Source organism: Pristis pectinata, chromosome 15 (genome assembly GCF_009764475.1).
Source record: "Pristis pectinata isolate sPriPec2 chromosome 15, sPriPec2.1.pri, whole genome shotgun sequence".
NCBI lineage: Eukaryota > Metazoa > Chordata > Chondrichthyes > Rhinopristiformes > Pristidae > Pristis > Pristis pectinata.
The window spans coordinates 6273484-6293584 of NC_067419.1; the positions used below are offsets into that span (position 1 = coordinate 6273484).

Genomic DNA, 20101 nt, shown 5'->3' on the forward strand with positions numbered 1-20101 from the left:
GGGAATCAAGAACTAGATGGCATCGGTTTAAGGTGAGAGGGGAGAGATTTAGTAGGAACCTGAAGGGCAACTTTTTCACCCAGAGGGTGGTCAGTACATGGAATGAGCTGCCAGAGGAAGTGGTTAAGGCAGGTACATTAACAACATTTATAAGTTACTTGGACAGGTAGATGGATAGGTAAGGTTTAGAGGGATATGGGCCAAACGCAGGCAAATGGGACTAGCTTAGATGGGGGTCTTGGTCAGCATGGTCCAGTTGGGCCGAAGGGCCTGCTTCCGTGCTGTATGACTGTGACTCTATGATAACTTGTTCCTCTGTGAGGTCCAGCCATCAGGTCCATAGGACCACAAGATACAGGAGCAGAATTAGGCCACTCGGCCCATGGAGTCTGTTCCGCTGTTCAATCATGGCTTTTTAACCCCATTCTCCTGCCTGCTCCCCGCAACCTTTAACCCCATTAACAAGCAAGAACTTATCAATTTCTGCCTTTTATACACCCAGTGACTAGGCCTCCACAGCCCTCTATGGCAATGAATTCCACAGATTCACCGCCCTCTGGCTGAAGAAATTCCTCCTCATCTCAGTTTTAAAGGGACATCCCTTTATTCTGAGGCTGTACCCCAGTATTTGGTAGGTTTTAATAAGATACCCCCCTTATCATTCTGAACTTCATCCAGTACAGGCCCAGAGTTGTCAAACACTCCTCATATGTTAAGCCTTTCATTCCTGGGATCGTTCTTGTGAACCTCCTCTGGACCCTCTCCAACGCCAGTACATCCTTCCTTAGATACGGGGCCCAAAATTGCTCACAATACTCTAAAGGTGGTCTGACCAAGGCCTTATAAAGCCTCAGCAGTACATCCTTGCTTTTATGTTCTAGTCCTCTTGAAATGAACGCTGACATTGCATTTGCCTTCCTTACTACCGACTCAACCTGCAAGTTAACCTTTAGGGAATCCTGCACTAGGACTCCCAAGTTCCTTTGCACCTCTGATTTCTGAATTCTCTCCCCATTTAGAAAATAGTCTACACCTTTATTCCACCTACCGAAGTGTATGACCCCACATTTCCCTACACTGTATTCCATCTGCCACTTCTTTGCCCACTCTCCCAGCCCGTCTGAGTCCTTCTGTAGACTCCTGCCTCCGCAACACTACCTGTCCCTCCACCTATCCTGGTATCTACAAACTTGGCCACAGTGCCATCAGTCCCTTCATCCAGATCATGAATGTATAAAGTGAAAAGTTACAGTCCCAACACTGACCCCTGTGGAACTCCACTGGTCACTGGCAGCCATCCTGAAAAGGCCCCCTTTATCCCCAATCTCTACCTTCTGCCAGTCAGCCAATCTTCTATCCATGCTGGTACCTTGCCTCGAACACCATGCACATACTGTATATTTATTATTTATATAATATATATTAAGTAATACCTTGTTTAGCAGCCTCATGTGCAGCACTTTGTCAAAGGCCTTCTGAAAAATGCCACGAGACTCTACGAGGCCCTGTTGCGCTGGGCCTCGCCAGTCAGTGAAGGCCAAGGATGGACAGGCCGGTGTGGGAATGGGAATTGAAATGGCATGCAACTGGGAGCTTGGGAATTGTCCTTGTGGATGGAGCACGGGTGCTCTGCCAAATGGTCGCCCAGTCTGCGCTTGGTCTCACCAACATAGAGGAGGCCACAGCAGCAGCACCCAATGCAGTAGGCGAGATTGGAGGAGCTGCGTGTGAATCTCTGCCTCAGCTGGAAAAGCTGTTTTCATTCCCCCGGATGTCGGCGAGGGAGGAGGTGTAGGGACAGGTGCTGCACCTCCTGTGGTTGCAGGGGAAAGTGCCAGGGGGCTGGGGAGGGATGAGCGGACCAGCGAGTCACGGAGGGAGTGGTCCCTGCGAAAAGCAGAGAGGGGTGGGGAGGGGAAGGCGTGGCTGCTGGTGACATCTCATTGCGGCTGGCAGAAATGACGGAGGATGATCTGCCCTTCCCCTCGTGGTTCCCATTATCACCTTCCTTACTTAGCACTACTGTTCCTGCTCAGCACCCTGTTAGCTGTCTCCACCTTCACCCTCCCATCTCCCCACCTGGCTCCATCTACCCATTATTCTTCACCCCTCCTTGCTCCACCAATCACTCACTGGCCCCTTTTGCACCCCTTTCCCTCTTCTCTTTGTACTGGCTACCTTCCCTCCTCCTATCTCCCCTCACCACTCCCAGTGATGATGCAGTGTTTCATCCCAAACCGACAATTTCTCCCCCACCCCTCCCCAAGGATGCTGCTCGACCCGCTGAGTTCCTCCAGCAGATTGCTTGTTGCTCCAGATTCCAGCGTCCACAGTCCCGTGTGTCCCTGTTGTATTTGTCTGCCTTTTCCTATTCTGCAATATTACCTGCCTCAAAATACTTCTGGCTTAAGCATATGGGGCACCAGTCGTAGCCTTTGTCCCCACAGAAATGTGAATGTGGTCCTTGCACCCAATGATACCATTGTACATGTTGGTGAAAAGACTTCAGCACCAAATATTCATCTGGACCCATCAGTGCCATGACAATGGGACAGATTCCCACCCAGACAACATGCAAGTAGCCCTGTAGCCAGTCCTTCCCCATCAGTGTTGGCTTGCATATTTAGCACACCTTGATTACTACCCTGCTGCTCCCTTACGCAAGACACCCCGTACTGCTTGGTGATGTACTGACTGTAGGTTCTTCACGTTGCTGCTCACTGAGGCAAGTAGCGAGAATAGGACAACCAAGAAAATCAACTTTACTGTGGGCAGTCAACACACAACAGCAGTGCATTAAAAGTCACAGCACACACGCAGTTAAAAGTACACTCACACTGTAGAACTAGGGGGGAACGATGTCCATCCAGGAGCAGGGACATCCATGATTCTGCACGATTGGTAAAAAGTGAATACGTCCTATCTGCAGTTTGTGAGCAATAACCTCCCCAATGTGCACAATCTGTGAGCTGATAGATATCTACACTTTGGTGTGAAAAGCGAGGTATCTACCCTAATCAATTTGTTAAAGGTAGTAAACCTACCTGTGCAATCTGTCAGCAATGGCATCCTTACCCTGTATGACGTGTGCAATATGTGTGCAGATACATCCCTGTGCAGTTATATACTCATCATGTGCAATTCATATGCGGTGACATTACAACTCATACATTTTCAGTAGTTAACATCTGCTACATCCAACTTACAATGTGATATCCTTTTGCTTTGCAGTCTGGGAGCAGTGATACTACTCTCCTGTCCAATCAGTAAGAATTTACAAATGTACTCTGCTTAATTTGAGAACAGTGCTTCATTAATTCATGCAACCTGTGTGCAGTTAAATACCTACCTGCGTGGATGCATGCGGGCTGACACACGTACGGTGGACAAAAATATCTACCCCATGAAACCAGTGAACACTGATGTCACTCACCGTGCAACCTCAGTACTTCTGTCATGTACAATCACTCAACAGTGATAGATGTACCTTATGTGGTTTATAGGCCAACACCCTTTATAATCTATGCCATGTTTACCCTTTGCCATCTGTGAACAGTGATATCACTTGTTTAATCTGTGAGCAGTGTCACTTCCACACTGTGCAGCCTGCAAGTATCTTTTTTATTTATTCACTCCTCAGGATGTGGGTGTTGCTGGCAAACCCAGCGTTAACTGTCCATCCCTAATTACCCTCAAGAAGTGATGAGTCACCTTAAACAGCAGTAGATTTCAGGCAAATGTACCCCCACAATTTCAGGATTTAGACCCAGCATTGATAAAGAAACAGCCATGTATTTACAGGTCATAATGCAGGGGATTTATATCTGGGGCCAGAGGAAATAGGGGAGGTACTAAAGGAGTACTTTGCATCGGTATTCACCAAGGAGGACATGTGCATATTCTAGGGCATGTTAATATCAAGGGGAAGGTGTTGGGTCCCTTGAAGAATATTAGGAAGGATAAGTCCCTGATGGGATCTATCCCAGGTTATTGAGAGGCAGGTGAGGAAATTACCGAAGCCTTGGCAGAGATCTTTGTATCCTCCACAGGCGAGGTCCCAGAGGACTGGAGAATAGCCAGTGCTGCTCCTCTTTTTGAGGGCAGCAGAGAACCAGGAAATTATAGGCCAGGGAGCCTTACATCAGTGGTAAGGAAATTATTGGAGAAGATTCTTAGGGATAGGATGTACTCACATCTGGAAAAACATAAGACTTATTAGGGATAGTCAGAATTACAAACTTGATTAAGTTTTTTTGAGGTGACAAAAATGGTTGATGAGGGGCAGTGGATGTTGTCTATGTGGACTTTCAGTAAAGCATTCAGTAAGGTCCAGAAGATTAAGGCACATGTGATCCATGGAGGCTTGGTAGATTGGATTCAAAACTGGCTCAACCATAGAAGACAGAGTAGTGGTGGAGAGGTGTTACTCTGAGGAGGTCCGTGACTAGTCGTCTTCTGCAAGGATTAATGCTGGGACCCATTTGGATGAAAATGCAGGACTGACTAGTAACTGCTGATGACACAAGTAGTGGAAGAGTTGTGGATAGCGAGGAAGGTTGTCAGAAGATTCAGCAGGATATAGACCAGTTGGAAATGTGGGAAGTCAAATGAAAGGAGAAAGTATACAGTGAATGGCAGGACCTTTAGGAGCATTGAACTAGAGAGGGACCTTAGGATACAAGTCCACAGCTCCTGAAAGGGGTAACACAAGCAGATAGGGTTGTAAAGAAGGCATACAGCGTACTTGCTTTCAGGGTGTCCAGTAGAAAAGTCAGGAAGTCCTGTTGCAGCTGTATAAAATTTTGATTAGGCCTCATATGGAGTACAGTGTGCAGTTCTGGCAGCATTATGGGAAGGATAGGGAAGCTTCAGAGAGGGTGCAGAAGAGGTTCACCAGGCTATGGCCCGGGTTAGAGAATATTAGCTATAAGAGGCTGGGTAAACCCAGATTGCTTTCTCTGGAGTGTCAGGAGGCTGAGGGAACAATCTGACAGTATATAAAATTATGAGAGGCATAGAGTAGAAAGTCAGTCTTTTTTCCCCAGGATCGAAATCTCAATTACTAGAGGGCATAACTTTAAGGTAAGAGGGAGAAATTCTAAAAGATTTACAAGGCAAGTGTTTTTTTTCCCCACAGAGTGCTAGGTGTGGAACACGCTGCCAGGGGAGGGGGCAGAAGCAGATGCAACAGCAATGTTTAAGAGGCATTTAGACAGGCACAGGAACAGACAGGAAATGGAGGGATGTAGACCATGTGCAGATAGATGGGATGTGCTTGGGATCATGGTCGGCACAGACATTGTGGGCTGAGGGCCTGTACCTGTGCTGTACTGATCGATGCAAGTCGGGATGGTGTGCAACTTGACCCCGCTGACCTCATCCTTCTTGGTGGTACAGCTCATGGGTTTGGGAGGTGCTGTTGGAGTAGCCTAGGTAATGGCAATGCACTGTGCAGATGGTTCACACAGCAGCAGAGGGAGTGAATGTTTAGGATGGTGGAGGAGGTGACACAAACACACTGTTTTGTCCTGGGTGGTACGGAGCCTCTGCAGTTCTGTCGGGAGTTGCTCTCATCCAGGCAAGCGGAGATCATCCCATCCCATTCCTCACACGTGCCTTGTCAACGGCGAGGCAAGCCAGTTGGTTGCCATGGGCAACTGTGTCTGATCTGCTCTTGTAATCACTCTATGCACACGTCCAATTCAGCCATGTTTCTGATGCATGGCAGCTCAGGGGCTGTTGATGATGAGGGATTTGACTCAATGTAGGTGATAGGACTGTGTTGGACAGTTAGTTCCTGGCACGTCAGACACAAATGCTGCTCGCCTTCTATCAGCCCACACCTCAAGTTAACAAGGTCTTGCTGCTTCACTTGCTGAGGTGTAGATGGAATGGAACATTGTGCAATTATCCCACCTCTGACCTTATGGAAGGAAAGTCGTTGATGAAGCAGTTGAAGAAAATGAAGCCAAGGACACTGCCCTGAGGAACTCCTGGGGGCAGGCAGTCTGACCTCCAACAACCTACAGGTATGGAGGAAGGACCAACTGAGGGCTTGCTGGGGGTGGGAGGGAGTGGTAGAGAGGGGGAAAAATACACAACTCAATGGAAACCTTCTCCAAACCAACAAAAATCAATACTTTCCCCAGTGTATCTTTATTGTCAACTACCCCGATGTTAACGAATTTACACACAATTCTAACTGGTAACTCACTCGAAGTTGTCAGGTCTGACCAGAGACTCAGGCACCAAGGACGTCACTTAGTGTTCTGCTTGTAAACGAAAGCTGAGTTCTATTCACTGCTGTAAAAAGTTAGGTAATGACTGCTAATACCCCGTACTGTGATATTTACTGGGGCACCCAACCTTGTGATGCTGTGGTGTGGGAAGGTGATTGGGTTGCTTTTGCTACAGAAAAGACGACTGTATTCACCACTACAGCCTCAATTTCACTGGAGCACTGGACTGCATCGACTGGGGTGGATCTTTTAATGGGATGTCTCCCTCACAAATACCACTCCCCCGCAGGGTAGTCACTCCCCACATACAAATACTTTGGCCCCAGATATTCACCTCCTCCTTCCCCAACACATTGATCAGCGGAGTCCACACCTGCAGGCTGAGCTAACAGCAGCAATCGAGGGACAGAGATACAATCAACACCTTCAATAAAGAGTACAGCCGAAAGAGATTACAGCAGGGAACGTTGAGGTGTGTCTCTGCTGTGCACGGAAGCCACGAACTGCAGGTCTGAGAACGCTGATCAGGATGAGCTTCACTGGAGCAAAAGACCCCAGCATCTGGACTTCCTCGGCTGCACAACCAACCAGAGGACGGACAACCAACACGCCGTGCTAGAGTCACATGCCAACCCTGGCCTTGTAGTAAGGGGAAAACATAGTGTACCACGCGGACCTGAGAAAGTGCCGGAGGCTGGTTAAACAGGACAAGGTAGCTGGAGAGGCTGAAGGGAAAGACAACACAGAAATATGTTAGGGGTCAAAATGCCACAGGTGCCGACAATCCGAAATAAAAGCAGAGGTGCTCAGCAGCTCACCCCACACGTCAGCTGTCCATCCACATACGGCTCACTTTCCCCACACATCCAGCGCATACGCTGCTGTTTTTCTGTACATGTCCATGACCAAGAGCTGGCCAGTCTCTGGACAACTCCTGGGATCATTCTGGTCTGTGAAGTGTCAGCCAATCATACCCAAGAGAACTGCTAGATGTTGAACTAGTCTTAGTATCACTGGGGTTAAGGAATGGCATGATCTGATCTGAGAAACTAGTTTCTTTTCAAAATTCAACCACCACACCTAACCTATCAGGAGAGTACCCTCAGTGAACACGGGGCAGTGGGTGGATCCAGCTGTAGTGGCTCTACAACCAATGCAACAGGCTGCTCCAGGAACGTTTCCTTAAAACTATTCACACTTTGGGAGCTGGGTGTCGCTGGTGATGCCAATATTTATTGCACATCCCTAATTAACCTCAGGAAAGCAACTTAATTGAATGGATTGCTGCAGTTCTCCTGGTCAAGGTACTCCCATAGTGTTGGGGGGTGGAAGTGAATTCCAGTGACAATGAAAGACTGGCAATAGATAATCCCAGTCAGAATGGTGGGCAGCTTGGAGGGGAACCTGCAGGCGGTGGTGTGCCCAGGCACTCGCTGCCCTTGTACTTGGCAGTGGTGGAGGTTGCTGGTTTGGGACGTGCTGTCGGAGGAGCCTGGGTGAGTAACTGCAGTACGTGTTGTAGCTGGTGCCCACTGACGTTGCTGTGCCACTCACCAGGGTCCAGCCTGATGATCAGCAGATAGGCCACGAACACAGCCAGGAGCAGCTTGCGAAGAGATACCAAACGCAGACTTCTACGACACAACCCAAGCACTTGCTGAATGAACTTGAACATGTGACGTGTGGTGTAGTGTGCTGCGGAGAAAAAGAGAGGTGGCGATTAAACGCAGAATGATGATCTTTGATTCTATTCAATCTGATACTTTCAGAAGATGGAACAGCAGCCAAGAGAGCATTGGAATAATCCTGTCTACAAAATGCCAGGGATAGGATTTGATGGGCAGAGGTAGAGGGGTCCGAGGATATACCTGGCAACCAAGAGAAGTGTGGAGCAAAAGGACCGACTCTGGAACTATTCTAATTATTGCTCCTAAAGTTGTTAACTCAATAACAAGCAACACACAAAAAACTGGAGGAACTGCTCTCCAACTCAATACCAAAGCAGCTTTATGAGTCTGTTTATCATCCAGGTTAGAGTGTGACAGACAGACTGCAGTGTGTGAACCGTCTCTCCCCATTGTACCTGGAGCGCAGCAAGGGCAATGTGAAATGTGTGTGGGATTTTCACAACTCTAACGGTTCAACAGCTTGCTGACAGCTCACCAAGAATGGGGTGGTGTGGGAGACTGTAGGAAAGGAGCTCAGAGGCTTTTGGAGGTCAGCAGTTGCAATGGGTACGAGGGCAGACTGTTAGACAGAAACCCAGCAATAAGCTGCAGATACTGGAGATCTGAAATGAAGTCAGAAAAAGCCGGGGGTGCTCAGTAGCTCAGGGTCACCAAACTGCGCTGCTGTTTTGCTCTCCACAGGTGCTGCCTTACTCTGCTAAGCATTTCCAGCATTCCCTTCTGAAAACGGGATGCTGCTGTACGTGGCAACGGTGGTGGTTACCTGAGTGCCTGCGCTTGCTGCATTCTGCCGGAACCTGGCTCCTCCCGTCCACCGATTGTTGCTCCGGCACCTTGGACCTCCTTTGCAGAACGACCTGTCGTGCCGATTCCTTCTGTTGCTCTGTCAGCACGGTAGTGTCCTGGATCTCCTTCTCCGCCTCTGCGTAAAGACCAAGTGGCAGCAGCACATGCAGTATGTACAGCTCTAACACCAGCCCCACACTGCCGGGGGCACCCGTGCTGGCTCTGCCCTTCAGCCAGCTGCAGACGGCCTGCTGGATTCGGCCTGGCTCTCCAGCCTTGCTGTACAGGATGATGCTGCCACAGAGAATCTCATCAGCTTCATGCATTTGCGGGGGTGGGGGGGCGGGCGGTGCTTTAAACATCCCATAAAAGCCACCGTAACATCAATGGGGATCTACAAATTACAAACTTCATGGGCCACGCAGTGGCACAGCCGGTAGAGCCGCTGTCTCACAGCTCCAGGGACCCAGGTTCAACCCTGACCTTGGGCGCTGTCTGTGTGGAGCTTGCATATTCTCCCCGTGACTGTGTGGGTTTCTTCCGGGTACTCCGGTTCCGTCCCTCCCACATCCCAACGCAGCGTGGGTTGGTGGGTTAATTTGCCGTTATGTGTGGGTGGCTGGCAGGAGAATTGGGGGGGGGGGGGCAGGGAGAAGCGAATACATTCCTGGGAGAAGCAGGGGAACAGGATGGGTGGGATTACTGGCATAGAGTCAGTGGACCAAATGACTATCTGTTGGGAAAAAGAAATGAGAATGAAAACAAAACAAAAATGCAAAACAAAACAAAAATGCAAAACAAAACCAAACTGCTCGTGGAACTCAGCACCTGTGGGGAGAGGAATTGCCGACGCTTCAGTCCGAGACCCTACATCAGGACTTGTGCACATATTCAGTAGGTCTGGCATAGCCCACAGGGGATAACACTAGCACAGCAAGGCTCATATACAGGCTGAAGCTTCAGGGTGCCACACAGTTATACAGCACGGGACCTGCAGCCCAATTTGTCCATGCCGACCAAGAAGCCTACCTGAGCTAGTTCCATTTGCCTGAGGTTGGCCCACATTGCTCTAAACCTTTCCCATCTGTGTACAAGGCCTTTTAAACATTGTAACTGTACCCACCTCTACCACTGTCTTTGGCAGCTTGTTCCATATGTGTGTGAAAAGCTTGCTCCCTTTTAAGTCTTTCCCCTCTCAGCAATAAATCCTCTGGTTGTAGACTCCCCCTACTCTTGGAAAAGACGGTGACCGTTCACTTTATCTACACCCCTTGTGATTTTATAAACCTCTATAAGGTCACCCCTCAGCCTCCTACGCTCCAGGGAAAAAGATCCCAGTGCATCCAATTCTCTTCTTATACTTCAAATGCTCCAGTCCCACTAACATCCCCGCGAACCTTTTCTGCACCCTTTCCAGCTTAATGACATCCTTTCTTGTGATGTACTGCCACATCCGACACTCCCCACAGATTTCTTCCTGGCACTGACTTCTCTGGGACGGCTGCCGAGCTGTTTAGCAGGTGAGGGCGGTGAGCAGGGGAAGTAAGGCAGGTAGACTCTGGGGGCACGGCAGTGGGTCTGAAGGTGAAGCTGTCTCCCGGCACGGTGCGGACAGCCCCTGGGTGGGGGGTCCAGGCGCAGACACTCACCACATCTGGAGCAGCCTGGCGGGGACTCGGTCGGGGCTGCCATACTGCTGCAGCAGCCAGTCCCAGGCCTGGCGCCACTGCCGCTGCTCTGCCAGCGCCTGCAGCCCCATCGCGCACAGGGAGCACCTGATGTCAGCGGCCCGGGCTGTGCTGTGGCCAGGAGCAAAGGGAGAGAGGAGGGTGGGTGAGTGAGTGAGTGAGGGAGGGAGGGAGGGAGGAAGGGAGGGCAGAACGCCACAGCCACCCCCCCATCCCCGTCTCCCCCTCCCTCCTACACCTCCCCCCCACCCAGACCCCCACTCTCTCCCCGTCACACCCTCCTCCTGCCACCCCCTGCTCCCTTCCATTCACCCTTCCCCCAAACCCAGATCCCCACCTCCTCCATCCCCTCCCCACTCCCACCCCTTCACCCCTCTCCAAGACCCCCCCACCCTCTGCCCATCCCCTACCCCGTCCCCCACCCCCTTCAAACCCCCCCACAACCCCTCCCCCTTCACCACCCTCCCCCACACCCTTCCCACTCCCCCCACCCCTCTGTCCCCACACCCCCCTCCACCCCCTCCCCTCGCCCACACCCCCTCCTCCTCACTCCCCTCCCTCCCTCCGTCCCCTCCCTCTCCCCATCCCTCCCTCCCTTCTCCCATCCCTCCTCTCCCCTCTCCCATCCCTCCTCTCCCCATCCCTCCCTCCCTTCTCCCATCCCTCCCTCCCCTCTCCCCCAACTCTCCCCGTCCCTCCCCCCTCCCTCCCCCCCTCCCCGTCCCTCCCCCCCTCCCCGTCCCTCCCCCCTCCTCGTCCCTCCCTCCCCCCTCCTCTCCCCGTCCCTCCCTCCCCCTCCCCCTCCTCTCCCCGTCCCTCCCTCCCCCTCCCCCTCCCCCCTCCTCTCCCCGTCCCTCCCTCCCCCTCTCCCCTCCTCTCCTCCCCGTCCCTCCCTCCCCCTCTCCCCTCCTCTCCCCGTCCGTCCCCCCCCTCTCCCCGTCCCTCCCCCCCTCCCTCCCTCCCCCTCTCGCCGTCCCTCCCCCCCCTCCCTCCCCCCCTCTCCCTCCCTCCCTCCCCCCTCTCCCCGTCCCTCCCCCCCTCTCCCTCCCTCCCTCCCCCCTCTCCCTCCCTCCCCCCCCTCTCCCCCTCCCTCCCCCCCCCTCTCCCTCCCTCCCCCCCTCCCCTCTCCCTCCCTCCCCCCCTCCCCTCTCCCTCCCTCCCTCCCTCTCCCTCCCTCCCCCCCTCCCCTCTCCCTCCCTCCCTCCCCTCTCCCTCCCTCCCTCCTCTCTCTCCCTCCCTCCCCCCTCTCCCCGTCCCTCCCCCCCCCTCCCCCTCCCCCCTCCTCTCCCCGTCCCTCCCTCCCCCTCTCCCCTCCTCTCCCCGTCCGTCCCCCCCCTCTCCCCGTCCCTCCCCCCCTCCCTCCCTCCCCCCTCTCGCCGTCCCTCCCCCCCTCTCCCTCCCTCCCTCCCTCCCCCCTCCCTCTCCCCTCCCTCTCCCTCCCTCCCCCCTCTCCCCGTCCCTCCCCCCCCTCTCCCTCCCTCCCTCCCCTCTCCCTCCCTCCCTCCCCTCTCCCTCCCTCCCCTCTCCCTCCCTCCCTCCCTCCCCTCTCCCTCCCTCCCTCCCTCCCCTCTCCCTCCCTCCCCTCTCCCTCCCTCCCTCCCCCCTCTCCCCGTCCCTCCCCCTCTCCCCCCCTCCCCCCTCCTCCTCCTCTCCCCCCCTCCCGCCACCTCCTCTCCCCCCCTCCCCCCTCCTCCTCGCCCCGTCCCTCCCCCCTCCTCCTCTCCCCGTCCCTCCCCCCCTCTCCCCCCCCCCCCCCACCTGCCGGGCTCCCCGGGCTCCGGGCCCAGCCACTCCAGGCCGCGTTCACAGGCCGCCAGCGCCCCCGAGAAGTCGCGCTGCACCTGCAGCAGGTGTGCGGCCCGCTCCAGCCACTCCAGGCCGGGGCACGGGAGCAGGGCGCGGCCGGGCTCCGGCGCCCAGCGGCCCAGCACCAGCGGCCCGCAGCCCCTCATGTCGCCCTCCGCTCCGGGCCCCGCTCTCGCGAGAGTTCGCGCCCACCGGCCGCCCCTCCCGAGCGCCAGGGGGCGCCGGAGCAGCGGGGGGCGGTCAGAGGATCCCGGAGTCACCGGATCCCGGAGTCACCGGGTCCCGGAGTCAGAGGATCCCGGAGTCACCGGATCCCGGAGTCACCGGGTCCCGGAGTCAGAGGATCCCGGAGTCACCGGATCCCGGAGTCAGGGGATCCCGGAGTCACCGGATCCCAGAGTCAGAGGATCCCGGAGGGACCGGATCCTGGAGTCACCGGATCCCGAAGTCACCGGATCCCGAGTCACCGGGTTCCGGATTCAGAGGATCCCGGAGTCACCGGATCCTGGAGTCACCTGATCCCGGAGTCACTGGGTCCCAGAGGGACCGGATCACCATGTCACCAGATCCCGGAGGGACCATATCCTGGAGTCACTGGGTCCTGAGCCGTGATCCCGGAGTCACCGGATCCCAGTGTTACCGGATCCCAGAGTGGTCCGGCACTGGGCACGGTTCCTGATCCCGGAGCCACTGGATCCCAGATCCCGGAGTGATCGGGCGCTGGACCGTGACCCCAGTCGCCGAGTGACTCGATCCCAGTCACCAGATCCTGGAGTCAGGGAATTCTGTGTCGTGATCCCAGATCCTGGAGTGATCGTGCGCCGGGCGTGATCCCCATCCTGGAGTCACTAGATCCCAGCGTGACTCGACACTGGGTGTCTTTTTGTGTGCAACACTCAAACTATACACGTTGGCGACACTTGCGGGCTGCCCCCAGCACATTCTCAGCAACACAAAATGATGCATTTCACTGTGAGTTTTGATGTACATGTGACTAATAAATAAATATCTTAGTTTGCAAACACTGGGGTTCATTCAGTAACACTAATTCTATTCTTTACATTTGATCTAATCAAGTCCCTTGCTTCATTTCACTTGATCCTTCTAAAATGAACTTATTCTCCCACTCTTTCACCGGTAGGCCAAGGAACTGATTGTGGACTTCAGGAAGGGGAAGTCGGGAGAACACACACCAGTCCTCATCGAGGGGTCAGCAGTGGAAAGGGTGAGCAGCCAAGTTCCTGGGCACCAACATCCAGGAGGATCTATCCTGGGCCCAACACATTGACGCAATCACGAAGAAGGCACGCCAGCTCTACTTCATTAGGAGTTTGAGGAGGTTTGGTATGGCACCAAAGACTCTTGCAAATTTCTACATATACCTTGTTATTCCTCTTTTGCACGATTTATTTAAATATTTATTTATTTTTGTGACTGATAGTAATTTTTATGCCTTTATGCCTTGCACTGTGCTGCTGCTGCAAAACAACAAATTTCAGGACATATGTCGGTGATAATAAACCTGATTCTGAGCTGTTGTACATCATGGTTCCCAATGTGGTTAGGCAGTGGGACTGCAAAATTGCTTTGGGGAAATAGAAGCACGAATCGACCATTTGCCCCCTCGAGCTACTCCACCTTTCAACTAGGTCATGGCCAATCTGCGTCAAACACCATTTACCTGCCCTATCCTTACATCACTCAATCCTTCTAATATCCAGAAATAATCGGTGTTTTGAATGTTGTTAGTGAATGAGGATTCATTAACTCTCTGCAAGCTGGGATTCGGTGGGGTAGCTTTTTCAGCTGGCATGGATACAATTCACCAAATGGCCACCTTCTGCCTCATGAATTTTTTTTATAATTTGAACAGCATCTTGGTGCATTACACCTTTGAATTATGTGAAAAGATATCCAGCACTTTCCCCCTTTGTTGGGAGTCAGGCACACATCACCCCAGTTCCTGCGGGACTTCACCTTTATTATCACTTTGTCATCAGGACATTGGGTTCGATTTGCTCAACCTGAAGCAGGGGCTAGAGCAAGAGATCGTCCCAATGAGTGGCAGTCTTGCCAGATAATTCTTAAAGAGTGATGGAAGTGGTTTTGCCCAGGCGCCCTTTCCCCCTATAGTATAGGGAGACTTGATCCTAAAGCCCTTGCAGGAACAATCCACGTAGAGGTTGAGTCAGTGGGGGACAGAGATCTGCCTCCTTCTGCAGGACAGGCTCAATGCCTGTTCTGCTCTGCCTGAACAGGTCTAGGGTCATTGTCACCCTGAACCTCCTAACCTAGTCCCCAAGCACTTCTGGGCCCCAAATGATGTACAATCTACCAGCACTGGCCTCAGGCAGAGAGGGCCATTTGCTCAAACAATTTTTTTGAATTTCTAGCAACTCATTATAGACATCCACATCGTGGAAATTATAGCAGTGCACTTGCTGAGGCACTTTGGTGATACATCAGTATCAGGGAATAATAGGCACCATATCACTGTAGGGAAGACTGCTAAAGCACCATCCCTCTGGATATACAAGACCCACTTTCAGAATAGGGAGCTGATGACAATCTACACCTGAACTGAGAACTTGCCAGCTAATCAAAACACCAGCCAAAACATCCTCCCACCCTGCTTCCTGTAAGGACTCCCATTCTCTTCTCCCATTTGCATTATATTTGCTCCAATGACCAGACATTCCACAAAGGGACCAGTGAAATGTCCCCTTCTTCATGAACCATGGCTTCACTGCCAGAGTAGACAGAGGCCTTGACTGCATCTCATTATTCCCTGCTCTCACCCCTTGCTCCGGGACAGACCATGGTTAGAGTCCCTTGTTCCTTCCACCCGCTCAGTCTCTGCATTCAATGGGTCATCCTTTTCACCTTCCACCAGTTTAAACAAGATTCCACCACCACATTTTCCCCTCACCTTTTAGGATTTTGGAGGGACCGTTCTTTCTGTGACCCCCCTCATCCTCCCTTCTTCAAGACAAAAGGGAAGATGAAGGAGCTTTTTTTTCCCCCACCCAAAAGGCAAGTACATGTTCTGGTTGACCCATTACAGGAAGGGTGTGGAGGCTTTGGAGAGGGTGCAGAAGAGGTTTACCAGGATGCTGCCTGGATTAGAGGGCATGTGCTAGAAGGAGAGGTTGGACAAACTTGGGTTGTTTTCTCTGGAGCAGCGGAGGCTGAGGGGAGACCTGATAGATCATGAGAGGCATAGGTAAGAGTAGACAGCCGGTGTCTTTCTTCCAGGGTCAAAATGTCTAACACTAGAGGGCATGCATTTAAGGTGAGATAGGGAATGTTCTAAGGAGATGATGTGTGGGCAAAGTTTGTTTTACCCACAGAGTGGTGGATGCCTGGAATATGCTGCCAGGGGTGGTGGTGGAGGCAGATATGATAGAGGCATTTAAGAGGCTCTGAGATAGACAGATGAATGTGCAGGGAATGGAGGGATATGGACCATGTGCAGACAGAAGGGATTAAGTATCTTTAGCTTAATTAGTTGAGTAAAACATGGTGGGCAGAAGGGCCTGTTCCTGTGCTGTACTGTTCTATGTTTTAAGTGCACGTGAATCTCTGCCTCATCTGGAAGGGCTGTTTTGGTCCCTGGATGGTGGTGAGGGAGGAAGTGTCCTGATGCAGGGTTTCCACCTGAAATGTCGACCATTCCTTTGCCTCCACAGATGTTGCTTCACCCACTGAGTTCCTCCAGCAGTTTTTGCTCTAGGTTCCAATATCTGCAGTCTCTTGTGTCTCCATACTTTAAGATACTCAGCATGAGGCATTAGTTTCCCATTTCCATTCTGAAGCAACTCATTGTTAAGAGGTTGAACTAAAGTATGTTAGCATTAGATTATGGATCATTGTCTGCCAAACAAGGCCTGAGTATGTAAACTGCAGCCATGTAATCCACCAAGTTGTATCTGTGTGGTTTTGTACAAGAGTAATTCCTGTGAAGAAATTTGACTTCTAATTTTAGCCCGACAGATGTTTAGCCTGGAGAATTTCATCTTTCCGAAAAGAACAGTGTTGGATGTTGCAGAACCTTTGGGTGAAGGAGTGACAAACTGCTCTCGTCCACAGCCAAGAAAGGTTGGAGACGGTAGGAGAGGTGGGTCTGTCAAGACATAACGTGCTTCATGACAATACGACCAAAATATATCTTTCCAGTGGTTCCTTCAGTCTCAAACTCACCAGAACCTTGGAGCCAGTTTTCCCACAAAAATTCATGGCCATTGAGTTATACAACATGGAAACAGGCCCTTCGGCCCAACTTGTCCATGCTGACCAAGGCGGCCATCTACACCAATCCCATTTGCCTGTGTTTGGCCCATATCCCTCTAAACCTTTCCTATCCATGCATCCTAAACCTTTCCATTCACTGCACCTGTGCATACATGTACTTGTGCATAAGACAATAAACCCAACTTTGAATTTACCTGTCCAAATGTCTTTTAAATATTGCAACTGTACCCACCTCTACCACTTCCTCTCGCAGCTCGTTCCATATACTCATCACCCTCTGTGCAGAAAAGTTGCCCCTTGGGTCCCCTATAAATCTTTCCCCTCTCACCTTTAACCTGTGCCCTCTAAGCTTAGACTTCCCTACTCGGAGAAAAATAGTGACCTTTCACATTATCTATGCCCCTCAAGATTTTATAAACCTCTATAAGGTCACCCCTCAGCTTCCTTCACTCCAGGGAAAACAGACCTAGCCATTTCAGTCTCTCATCATCATCCAAGCTCTCCAGTCCTGGTAACATCCGTGTGAACCCTTTTTGCAGTCTCTGTAGCTTAATCACATCCTTCCTATATTATAGCGACCAGAATTGCACCCAATACTCCAAAGTGTGGCCCAACCAATGTTTTATACAACCGTAACATGATGTAACTATTACAGCACCAGCGACCCAGGTTCAATTCCAGGGGTAAGGAGCTTGTACGTTCTCCCCATGTGTCTGTGTGGGTTTCCTCCAGGTGCCCTGGTTTCCTCCCACATTCCAAAGACGTACAGGTTAGGAAGTTGTGGGCCGTGCTATGTTGGCACTGGAACACTGCACAGAAGATGCATTTCACTGTGTTTCGATGTACATGTGACTCATAAAGATATCTTATGTTCCCCCTCCAAACTCAGTGCCTTGGCTGATGAAGGCCAGCATGCCATGTGCTTTCTTCACCACCCTGTCTACCTGTGTTGCCACTTTCAGGGACCTTGTACCCCAAGGTCTTGTTGTTCACTAGTGCTCCCCATGGCCCCTCCATTCACTGTACACATCTGCCCTGGTTTAAGTTCCCAAAATGAATCACTTTGCACTTGCTTTAGTCAAGTTTCATCAGCCATTCCCTTGTCCACTTTGATGTGAAATCAGAAAAAGTTTGAGGTGGTTTGACTTCAAGGGAGATAAACACCAAATCATTTCAGAATGCAAACAATTACAAGGCAAGGAAAGTAAGTTGGAAATATGGTTCAATATTTTATATCTAAATTATTTTGTTGAAATGAATCAATTCCTCAATAAATAGTTTTCTCTTTTTTTTTAAAAAACAACACTGTTAAATTAAAATGCATCAAATAATTTGGAAGATAAATTACAACAGAAAGTATCTTCAGAAAAAACAGAATACCATCCTTTAAAAATGTTTGCTAACCCTGAACAATTTCCAGAGCTTCCCAAGTCAGTCCTTTCTGTCCCCAGCTCTGACTTTGCCATTATTGCTCTTCTGTGCTTCAACAGTGCATTTCCAAGGGTCTCTTCCTGGGGCATGAGGTAGGGCCATCCATGCTGCAGCACCACGACCCTCTTTGGCCCAATGCTAGTCTGTAAAGTCTTATCTCTAAAGGAAGAGGCGACCACTTCGGTTCAGCTTCAGAATCTTTCCCAGTCGCTGCTTTGCAGTTGCCATCCCTTTCTTTGGACGCTTTCCTGCCAAATGGTTAATAACATTAGTTTATGTAAAAGCTTTAACAAAGCAGCATTCACACACTTAATGAAGAGATAAACAATACTCTCCTACTGGGGATGCCCTGGTGTTGATGTTTGCCAATTGGTGATGCTTCCCTGACTCATCTCTTTGATCAGGACCCTCGCATTTCAACAGTGAGATGGTCTCTCATCAGGAACGCCCCTGTACTGATGGTGAAATGGTTTCTGCACCCACTGGTCAATGATGCCCCTGTACTGATGGTGAAATGGTTTCTGCACCCACTGGTCAATGATGCCCCTGTACTGATGGTGAAATGGTTTTTCCTCTCACCGATCATCAATACTCCCATTCTGATGATGAACCCCCTCTCCAATTGAGAATGTCCCAGAACTGATGATAGCCTCCCCTGGTCTTATAAGGATATTGGCACTGACCTTTTGTTGCCTGATTGCTCACGGGAGGTGGATTAGGAATGGTCCGCTTGCTGGATGGATGCAGAGGTGGTGATGTTGATATTCCAGGATGGATCTGATCTGGACTGTCACCATTGTCAACTGGACTCATTCGCAGGTCACAGTCAGTGGTTGATCTGTACACTGCCCCCAGTGTGTCAGAGGCAATCTGACCCTCACTGTCCACCATTTCTTCCACTAAAATTTTGTTCTCCTGGATGTTTTGCCTCACCAATGAAGAACATTCTTTTCTGAGATGTTTTGGTTCATTCTTCAATACCTTGAATAAAATTTAGAAGTACCTTTGTTTAACTGAGCAATCCCCATGCTAATCCTTTACCTCCCCAAATCCCTCCAGTATACATGCTCCCCACTACCTTTAGCCTGACCATCTTCGGGACAATGTTGACGATTGATTGAATTTTTCTGGGGAATGCTCTGCCTTGCCTGGCAGGGACCACAGAAGGAACACCAGTCCAGTTGAGGTTAGCAAACCCAGCAACAACTGGAGATCAAACCCAGGGAACTCTGTTCAGGATAGCGTTTTGCTACCCAGGACACCAAGATGGTGAAACTATACAAATACAAATGGACATTTCATTTAAGCTTGAAGTTTCAGCAATTTTCAGCAAATCTCTATAGCAGGAACACTGCATCCAACAAACAAAGGGTCCAGTTTGTAATGAACATAAAAGATTATTTTTACATTCAGTTAATATAGAGGCATCTACATGTGTCTAATTAAAGGAAATGGGCCAATTAAAACCCCTGATGACACAAAATATTACCTCCCCAAAGAGTTAAATGCGAGTAGGTTCTTCCCGACCAAGACAAAGTGCACGTGCTAAACACTGAGAGGCACACAGGGAACCAGGTCCTACCTCTTCGGAAAGTCTTGCTGTTGCTCCCATTGAGCACTTCACTTCAGTATTCGCCAACGCAGTGCTGCATTCAGCGGCTTCCTGCTTCACGGGCCCAGCTGTGGAAACATCAAGCACCCATCACTCAACAACAGCCAACGACTGGAATCACAAGAGGACCGTGAAACAAACAATTGCAACGGGACGCAAAGAAATGAAGCCCGTGGTCTACAAACTAAATCAACAGCAGTTACTACTTCCGTGCCCCACGACTTTCCAACAGCTTCAGAAAAATATCCACCTTTTACTTGTAGACAAGGGAAATCAACTACCACCCTCCTCTCCTGCCCCTCTCTACACCTTCTACTGTTCCCACCCTCTCCCCCTTCACAATTCTGCCTCTCCACAGATCCCCCTTCCACATCCCTCCAGCTACAACTCTTCTCCCCTTCCTTTTGAAGGCAGAAGAGGTGAAAGAGCATCTTTATTCATTGTATCTTTAATGGCATTTTTAAGGAACACTATCAATAGAGATTAAATAATTGGAACCAATGAGGGCAAAATTGTCACTGGAAATATCTACAAGCCCCTTGACAGCAGCGATGAAGAGGTAGAAAGCATTGAGAGACAAAGGACTGCAGATGCTGGAAT

At 50.9% G+C, this 20101-nt stretch overlaps 2 protein-coding genes across 6 annotated transcripts in view; both read right to left on the reverse strand.

The window, feature by feature from the left end:
* Window positions 1–6137: 6137 nt before the first annotated feature.
* Window positions 6138–12795, reverse strand: pex26 (peroxisomal biogenesis factor 26). Its single transcript, XM_052030206.1, has 5 exons — window positions 12160–12795; window positions 10363–10512; window positions 8691–9007; window positions 7794–7934; window positions 6138–6964 (listed from the first exon to the last, which is right to left on the reverse strand). Exons 1-5 carry the CDS (start codon window positions 12351–12353, stop codon window positions 6861–6863), a joined length of 906 nt encoding a protein of 301 aa, XP_051886166.1. The 5' UTR covers window positions 12354–12795; the 3' UTR covers window positions 6138–6860.
* Window positions 12796–17693: 4898 nt separating this feature from the next.
* The window catches only part of LOC127578313 (lysine-specific demethylase 7B-like), an 85711-nt gene continuing 83303 nt past the window's right edge, over window positions 17694–20101 (reverse strand). For 3 of the 5 annotated variants that reach the window (XM_052030200.1, XM_052030203.1, XM_052030205.1), the window contains 3 exons: window positions 19472–19569; window positions 18573–18870; window positions 17694–18137 (listed from right to left, as the gene is read on the reverse strand). Coding sequence is in view for 1 of the 5 variants with exons in the window: in XM_052030203.1 (XP_051886163.1) it covers window positions 19542–19569 (28 nt within the window). In the remaining 4 variants the exon portion in view is untranslated. Of the gene's footprint in view, window positions 18138–18572; window positions 18871–19378; window positions 19570–20101 lie in introns of all 5 variants that reach the window. The other 2 variants (XM_052030201.1, XM_052030202.1) reach the window with 2 other exon arrangements.